Genomic DNA, 9,212 nt, shown 5'->3' with positions numbered 1-9,212 from the left:
AGAGCTGTGTGTGAGATACGGCTCCTTTGAATGTATTGCAAGGCTTCACAGGTAATGGGACACTTGGCTACTGAAGGTGTGATTTTTTTGGCAGCTGCGTGTTGTTTTTAGTGCAGAAGAGCTCGGCTCAGAGTCGACGTTTTAGATCGAGGTGTTGTGTGTCAGCCTGAGGAGGAGACGACAGGGTGAGGAACAGTCAAAAAAAGAAAAGATAAATCAATAACAGCACAGATAAAGTCTGAGAAGATGTTCCTTCATATATTTATGGATTCATTAAACAACAAAACTTTTCTTACTCTGCTGTTTTCTTCCTTATTTTGAGTCTTACTCTAAGTTAGCATCTCAAACAGCCAATCAGATTTGTCCATTCACTTTTTAGATTATTACAGAAAATACACAACTTTATGTTTTGTTCAGAACAACAATCATTACTTTAAAAGAACACGGTGCACTAGAAACAAACTACATCACGGCTCTTCTGCAGTAAAAAAAAAAAAAAAGATGATGTCCCATCCTGACTGAAAACCCGCTGACTTCAAGAGGGGGAAACAGGAAGTGCTAATAAAATGCTAACATGTTTCTGTTGTTTTAGGACTCCCCAGTAGGTGGAGCTCCTTTAAAGCACTTGAAGCTGACCAGTCAGGGCAGACTGTGGGGGGCAGATTAAAAAAAAAATCTGCACTTCCATCTGTGGCCTCTAGGGGCTCTAAAGGCTCCATGTTAAAATCACATAAAAGAAATAGTTGTTGCCTGCAGACTCAGACGGTCAGAGCCTCACAGCGGTCTAATCTATACATCATAAAATCTATATCAGATTACAGCCTGTAGGAGCTGGTTCTACATTCACCGAGTTATTATCCTAATGAAAGCACAGGTAGAGCAGTCTGCTTCTCCAACAATGCCACACAGCCGGCACAAAACACAAACACAGGTTATGCCTCTCGCTCTCTCTCTCTCTCTCTCTCATCAGCTAGTGAGATCTAGCAACTTTTAGCATAATGAATTTAGCAGGGATGCCTTCTCTACACAGTCCATCAGGCCTGCCATCTAGGAGATTAAATTATGTCTGTGAGCATTAAAGCTTTGATGCTGTATTTTGGGCGGCGTGCATGCATCCATTTGCAAAATTCTATATAACAAAATTAAAAACATGGACACCTATGGAAAATGGCTTGGCACCAGCACTTAAACCCAACCACTCCAAACAGTCTGCTGACTAATGCATTTCTAATCATTTCTGTGATCAATGTTAGCTACTGTGCAATAAGATTAATCAGCCATATGCAAAGCTAGGATCACCTTGAACAAGGCAAGACCGAGGAAGAAACGGGGAGATAAAAGGAACTGAAAGAAAGTGTCCTGCTATTATGTATGATAAGCACAGCGTACAGAAATAAAGCACACCTGCATTATTCAGGGGTTTTTTTTTTTTTTTACATGCTGCTGGTTGTGTGTGTGTGTCAGCAGCATTACACCGTTGTGTTTCCCTCAGCTGTGCTTTGGCATCTGTGCATGGCCATCTCACTGCTGAATAGCTGCCTGATTATTCCAAATCTAAGGGAATATTCAAACAAGGCCGATAATGCATTCTTCCATATGATTCTCCAGAGCTGGGACAGCTGTTCGGCAGCTTTCAGTGCCATGTTCAGAAAGGGACAGATTTCTCTGCTCAATTAATGCCCCCCCCATTAAAAAAAAAATCAGGGAGAAGTTTGACAAATGAAGCAGAGACTCAGCTCATCTTGGACAGAAAATAACTGATAAATAGCCGCACTTTAACCCCAGTGATCGGGAAATTATCATGTTTAACTTCCAAATCAATCCATGGCCACACACAGGATCACACAAAGCCGGCACTATACGTACGAGGAGTGTCGTTTACATCTCTGGACAATAACTGTCACCGTGCACTCATGGAAATTAAACAGATTACAAGCAGGTCAATTTCAGCCAGCACGATAAAAGTCCAGCGACAAGAATTGGTCAGCTGTATCAGACAGCAGGAATTACTGGTGATCAGTGCGTCTTTGTTCAGTGCAGTGATCTCAGAGCGCCGCTGCTGCCTTGTAAAGTTTCAACTGGCAGATGAATTCTTTCAGTCAGACTCCCCCCCTCACCTCCACCTTCTCCCTCCATCTCTCTCTCTCTCTCTCTCTCTCTCTGTAGAACAACGGAGAGGTTGTTTGTCCAAGGACACACCTGTAAGGTGCAGACCCTCGACAGGCTTACCTCGGTGGCCTCTCCTGCTGTACTCAAAAAGCCAATTATTCCTCCCAGAAGATAGAGCACTGTCAACTTCAAACAGAGGACATTCTTTAGGCAGATTAGACTAAAATTATGTTTTATTATTTGGGCCCTGAAGAATGAATCGGACTCTATTTGGCTGTCTTTGTGGTGAAATCTAAGACAGTTTAAATGGCAGAGGTATGTTTGGAGTCAGGGCAATACTCCGGTGTCTTTATGAAAGGGCAACAGAGAGGATCAGATTAGAAGGCTGAACAGCGAGAGTCTTTCAGTGCGGCCGTGCTATCATCTCTGTCTTCTTGTCCGTGCCTGTAGAGAGGTTAAATTAAATGGCTGTAATAAATGTTTTGGTCTTGCTGATGTGGTATGGCCGGCTATCAAACGAAAAACACTGCATGGTGGAAGATCACAGAGAGAGGAACAAATGGAGGGTGGGAGAACGATGTCAGCACATTACCGACATTAGAAACGGACTTGTTTTCACTTAAACCTCAATTATAATGGTGGCTCCAGAAACAATTATATTGATGAATGCTTTTCTAAGTTACTGTAATTAAATTATTCCATTTAATTAACGAATTATATTGAATTTCTCCCCAGAGGACGGCATTAGCCTCATCTGCTGTTTTACAAACAGGAGTGCTCTAATGTTGTGTGCTATGGAAATGATTACTAATGAAAGTGTGTCAGATCAGATAAATGCTACACAGAGTCAACAACACGCCGGGCCTGTAACACCGCCAAAACTTCTGACAAAACAATAAAGCCAAAGAAGAAATTATTGATTGTTTTTTTTTCTTCTTCTCCTCCAAGGACGGGCTCTGTAAAGCTCACATCACATGAATTATAATGCTGAGAGTCCGCATGATGGCTTCCAAAAGAAAGGCAAACAGAACATGCAGATTGTGTTGTTTTTAATTTATATTCCATTAATGTTGTGTACTTTAAACATTAATGGAACTTAAATGGTTAAAATCCACCCCTCACTCCTCTGCTGTGTAGAACTGTAAACACTCAGCAGCTACACATGCACAAATTCAGCTGCAGCTGACCATTGCCCTCTGCTGGGAGTGCCAAGCACCTGCTCCACAGTCACTAAATATAGAGCATAACTAAGATGTGTTTGTATTTCTTGTGTCACAAATGTCATAACATCTTCAGATTATTCATACACAAAGAAAAGTATGTACACACACAAGTTGTATCAGCTGTACGGGCGGAGGCAGGCGTGGAATTTAACCCCTCATTTCACCCTCTCAGAGGTAAAAAAAAGTACAAAATAAAACTGTACAGTAGCAGCATGCTGCATGTGTTTATTGTCCTGTCCCCCCCTCTTGGTTTGGCCATATTAGTCCATGCAGGAGGAGAGAGGGGTTGTGATGCTGTAAGCACATACCGTGCATTCTCTCTGCTCCGCTGTGTGCAGTTGTTGGGCATATTGTGAGGTTTTAATACGGCGGCTGGTGGTGATGGGGGGGTGGCTGATATGGAGGAGGGCTCGGCTCACATTCACTCGTACAGGAAGAGCCACGGCCAAGAATGACAGTTGCTCCTCTTGGAGCGGAGACATCCCTGGATTTAAATTGCACTTTGAAAGGTCAGCACATGACAGGCGATCAGTCAGCGGCCAATTGGATGATCAGTAGTCATTTAAATATCTTTATGATTATTTATCTTTTTTTTGTTTGATTTAAACTTTATATTTGTGTTTTAAAATTAAAAGAAATTATAAATATTATTTAAAAAAAAATTAAAAATCGTGCAAAAGCTAAATATTTGTTAATTGTAGAATTAAAAAACTTGAAAAATTTGGAAAAATGACTTTTTTTAAAATCCCAAATAAAATTAAATAAAATGAACAAAAAAATTTAAAAAAAAAACATTTTTAATAATGCTTGCTTTCACGTGTGACCCTATCTCACCCCAGTGATACTCATATTTAAAACATGTTCAGCCAAGCCTGCAACTGGGCGTAGTTATAACATTTTAATAAGAGGACATGAACCGCCTGAAGAAAAAACATGGGTGGGAGTGGCTGTAAATGTCACATAAGAAAATCAAACATCTTTCCTTGAATAAAACGTCGCTGATCTGTGCAACACACACACACACACACACTCACACACCTCTGCTTCCTGTTCCAGCATGTTAGACTGGCACTAACATGAGGTAGGAAAACACTTCATAACACCTGTGTATGTGTGTGTGTGTGTGTGTGTGTATGTGTGTGGGAATGAAAACACACAATCCTGACAAGTCAATTCTGTTTTGTTAAGCTGAGGCATAAAGCTGATGTCAGAGGGATCTCCGGAGGGTTTCAGGTTGGATTACTGATTCTGTTTCTTTGCTGAGCCGAGGATATAAGGAACAAAAAACACCATATGTCAAAGTTCCTGCGAGGAACATCAAAAAAAGCCATCCAAAGATTCTGAACTGAATCTGTGTGGTTTATTATGAGAGGAAAAGTTCCTGCAGGCGTGTTCAGCGCTGCTGCTGCTGCTGCTGAGCTGTGTACATGGTGTATATAGGGCTGAAATGCTGATGGAAACATCCCCCTGCCTGTACACAGTGTGTGTGCCGGCTTCTTTGCTGGCTCAGGAATGTTGGCATCAAGTATGCAGTCCTGACAGACAGCTGCACTGCAGTGGCGTTTTTAACATGCCAGGCAGGGATCAGGGCGCTGCATGAAAACTGCATCCAAAAAATGATACGAATATTGATGAATTATTGGAATTTATAGAGGAATGATTTGTTCTGAGGACTTTTAGTTCTTGAATGAAATCCTCAGCTTTTGCCCTCAGAAGTGTGTGTGTGTGTGTGTGTGCAGAATATCAGGTCAAAGGATCCAGCCTGACCCAGACAAAGTGAATCTCTTCCTTGTGGCCACCTCGTTTCCATCCACCCTGCGCATTTTGTGTTATTTCTCAGCCCCACACACACACACACACACAGTGTTCATTACACTCTCCCCATCGCCTGCTCGCCCTGTTTATTTTGTACATGTTGAGCCCCGCCCTGCAGACGCGCTGATATCACGCCGTTGCGTAATTTGACAAGCCAGCGCAAAACAGGCAGAATGAGCGTTTGACAGCTGCCGCTTTGCCTCCAACAGATTTGTTTGGAAAAAGAAGACATATGCTGCATTTACAGGTGAAAGGGTTCGGATAGTTTGTGCTTTTGTTGTGGTTTTTTATCTCTTGTATCCCTGCCTGCCTTTATGGCCGCCGGCGTAAGGAATAATGTTTGGGTCGCTCCGGGGCAGGACGCGCAGTTTCTCCATAAAGCCGCCGCCGCGACACTGCTGCCAGCGGACGGTCTGAGAGGTGAAGATCACGGACATGTGCTGTGTAACACGAGGGATGCCATCCCGGGAACTTCCTCCTTCCATGATTACAATCTGGTAAGAGATTTGTCTTGTTCTGCGTGCGCCTCTCAGCATCACACGGAGCTCTGCGCCTTCTTCGTGTATGTGATGGGGGAAAAAAAGACATTTAAAGATGTGCACGCAGGCCGGGGACATGCATGCGTTTGAATGGAGGGGGGGGGGGCAGCTTGAACTTGTGAGGAAGATGAATGGCGCTGCAGAGCAACTGGATGGTCTAATTTCAGACGTGTATTTCGAAACAGCTTATGGCGTCTGCAGCTTGTTAAGGGGGGAGGAGAGGGGGGAGAAAGGGGGGGGGTGCGTCTTCGATGTGGGAGTAGGCCCCAGATGCACCCCCCCCCCCTACTCACATATAGTTTTGTTATTCTGCCAGCATCAGTGGATAAATGCTTCCTGAGTGTGTTTGAATAAAGTTTCATTTTGAATTCTCCTCTGCTCTCTCTCTCCAGGTTAAATCAGACATGGACGCCTACATGTGTCCACAGGACGTCCTCGGCTCCAAAATGCTGTGCAGGGACGGCCCTTACACAGACGACTTTAGCTCCCCGTACAGCGTCAACATGAGCCTGCTCCTCCCCGACGTCACGTACCTGCACCCCGGCCTCTGCAGGACCGTGAGACAGATCAAGACAGAGCACTCCCTGATGCACCCCGCCTGCCAGGGCAGCGGCGGCCCACCAGCTCTCCCAGAGTACCCAGGTGTCTTTGGTGCAGCTGACACCACTGGAGGGAACTTCTTCATCAAACAGGAGGTGCCCGATTTCCAGGACGTTCCCCTGTGCCAGCTTTTGAACTCTGATTTGGAGCAGTTTGTTCACGGATCGCAGGTGAACTCCGTCCCCTTAAGTCTCCCATTGGGGAATGTAGGTCCAGTCCAGAGTCCCGCTAAAGCCTCCGGCAGCTCGCAGAGTGAATGTTTTCCGTTCAGTCAACACTTGGGCCATCAGCTCAGATCAGCCTATTTGCCTCCTTCACCGCCAAACTCTGACCCCCCGAGTCCAGACAGGGGCAAGGAGCTCGTCCCGCCTCCCTCCTACGAAGCCAGCATCGCCTCTAAGCTAACATTTCAGTCCCAGAATTCCACCGATCCTGGACAGACTCCCAGCGTAGTTCCAATCCAAGACCAAGACCAAAACTCTACTGTTGGGTTCGTCCAAAGTCCAAATGCTGGAGCAGTTCAGCGCTCCAGCCTGACACCAGCGCAGACGACACCAGGGATCGGCCCCCTGTCCCCGGTCCTGGCCCAGTCGGCTCCAGTCAAGTACAACCGCAGGAATAATCCAGACCTGGAGAGACGGAGGATTCACCACTGTGATGTCCCAGGTTCTGTCCAGCACCAATAATCCCAACCTTCATTTTAGATGCACGTATTTAACCAGCCGCTTTTATTTTGGATTTTTTTTAGGGTGCTTGAAAGTGTACACCAAGTCCTCTCATTTAAAAGCTCACCTCCGGACCCACACAGGTGAGTCTCACCCCTTCTTTCATGCACACGTATTTCAACAGGAAATCTCTTTTAGAGCCAAACCTTCTTTGTTTTAGTAAATTAGTCACGTAAAGTTTAAAGTGCGGACACGAGTCCACTGTTTCCTGTTTGTTAACACCTAACCTTAACCACAAGTGTCTTATAACCACAAACATCAATCATGAAGGTCTTCACTGAGTCTACCCAACACACCGAACATGATATACTGCATTTTGGCCAGTTTAAGAAGTTTAGTGGCTAAACGACAAAGAGAACATTAGAACTTGTGAGTAAGACTTACAGAGTGAGCTTCCTGCTTTCAGAACTCCCCGCCTGCCTCTGCTCCGCTGGCGTTCCTCCTCTTTGCCTGTAGTTGGAGTTCAGGTAGACTGTGGGTGCTGCCAACATGGCGTCCCCCCGGAGACTCAATACTCCCCCTACAGAACACATCATACACACTGTCCATACATCGGCCTGCACACTGTCTGTAGGAGAACATGATGAAAAGTGGATATTTCCAGAAACCGCTGTGTACACATCTGCCGCTCACATGTCGTAGTGCTGTGGGGGGGCTTGTAAAATGAGTGTTACAGGGCACAAATCATGATTTTTAACCCTTTAAGCCTTTAATGCCTGTGAGTGGAAAAACCCGATGGAACTCCTGGGTGAAAGGTGGACTTTAACAACTTCATAATACTGTGGCAGGGAAAAATGGACAATTTGTGTCTGTGTGCGCAACAATAGATTAAATTACTTGACGTCTTTCACGTGACGATGTGACACTGTGATGTTATTTTGGGGGGAAAGTAGTTGCCAGGCAGAAAAATGAACTTGGCATGCGGAGGCATTCAGTCTGCGGTCAGCTCACATACAGCCTGCTGCAGGGGGACAGAAGGACGCTCGGAGCCGAGCTGTGTTTTTACCATCAGAACGTCTTAATGACGGACGGTGTGGATTCTGTGTGCTGCTCTGAATAACAGATGTATTGTTGTTGTTTTCCTTGTGAAGGTGAGAAGCCGTACCAGTGCTCCTGGGAGGGATGTGAGTGGCGCTTCGCTCGCTCCGATGAGCTGACTCGCCATTTCAGGAAACACACCGGGGCCAAGCCTTTCCAGTGCGGGGTGTGCAGCCGCTGCTTCTCCCGCTCGGACCACCTGGCCCTTCACATGAAGAGACACCAGAGCTAAAACAAACAAACAAACAAACAAACAAACAACAACAAGGTTTTATTGACTGACACTGACACAAACTGTGGATTATTCCACGTTCTCCCGAGTGGAGAGATTTTCTTAGCAGTGCTGGCCCACAATTAAATATTTCTTTTATTGTAAAAAGATTATTGTTGCCTTAATTTATTTCCACACAAATGCCTCAGTATTGGAGGATATTTATATTAAAAAAAGGTGTCAGTCGAATTTAAAATGTAAATTTTTTTTATCCAACTTACATTTGAGCTGTTGTGAGGCTGTTTATCTGACAAACAGGGAAAGTAGGTGGTGAGTTAAGTGATAACTGGAAGGAAAAAGGTGCATCGTTTGAGGACTGATGGTGTTCAAGTATGTGTGTTTGCAAGCCGCACTGCCACGTTGAAATAAATACAACTATATTTACATATTTTTGCTGGAATAAAGGGAGCGACGGTTCTGTATCTGCCGTGGATTTTGTTGCGTTTATTTACTGTAAGGTTTTTATGTAACATCAGCAACACAACAGCAATATCTGGGTGTAAATGTGATTTACCTGACAGCATGACGTCACACACTCTGAAAGTGCCTTCAAAGAAAAAGGAAAAATGTTCTTTTATCAGGTCAGCTCTCATTTCCCACAATGATCTGTATGAAATGACCAAATTTCTTTTGAATTTTAATATCATTGAAGAACATTTTACAGTGTGAATATTTTGTATCTTCTATTTAAGGATACGGTCCATTCATTGTTTTGCATAGTATAAAGATTTTTTTTTAATTTATTTTTATTTAGCTTTGACAGATTAAATTACAGTCTGTAATCCAGCCATGTCGGCAGCTCAGCGGATCACTGACTTCATGCAATACTGTTGAAACACACAGAAATCATTCACGTAAACATGTAGCCTAAATAAACGAAATGTCCAATTAA

General features: G+C 44.2%; 1 protein-coding gene across 1 annotated transcript; it reads left to right on the top strand.

Moving 5' to 3' along the window:
• Positions 1-5,283: 5,283 nt before the first annotated feature.
• On the top strand, positions 5,284-9,212 carry klf5b (Kruppel like factor 5b). Its single transcript, XM_028394506.1, has 4 exons — positions 5,284-5,644; positions 6,079-6,952; positions 7,035-7,094; positions 8,103-9,212. The coding sequence occupies exons 1-4, from the start codon at positions 5,462-5,464 to the stop codon at positions 8,279-8,281; spliced, it is 1,296 nt and encodes a 431-aa protein (XP_028250307.1). The 5' UTR covers positions 5,284-5,461; the 3' UTR covers positions 8,282-9,212.

This window comes from Parambassis ranga, chromosome 21, assembly GCF_900634625.1.
Source record: "Parambassis ranga chromosome 21, fParRan2.1, whole genome shotgun sequence".
In the NCBI taxonomy this organism is placed as follows: Eukaryota; Metazoa; Chordata; class Actinopteri; family Ambassidae; genus Parambassis; species Parambassis ranga.
This window is presented reverse-complemented; position numbering and strand designations above follow the sequence as displayed.

Excerpts from the sequence above, each read along its gene's own strand:
- klf5b (XM_028394506.1), top strand. The coding sequence starts at position 5,462 with ATGGCCGCCGGCGTAAGGAATAATGTTTGGGTCGCTCCGGGGCAGGAC. Across the intron at positions 5,645-6,078 it reads CCTTCCATGATTACAATCTG|GTTAAATCAGACATGGACGC; the intron begins GTAAGAGATTTG and ends CTCTCTCTCCAG. Across the intron at positions 6,953-7,034 it reads TCACCACTGTGATGTCCCAG|GGTGCTTGAAAGTGTACACC; the intron begins GTTCTGTCCAGC and ends GATTTTTTTTAG.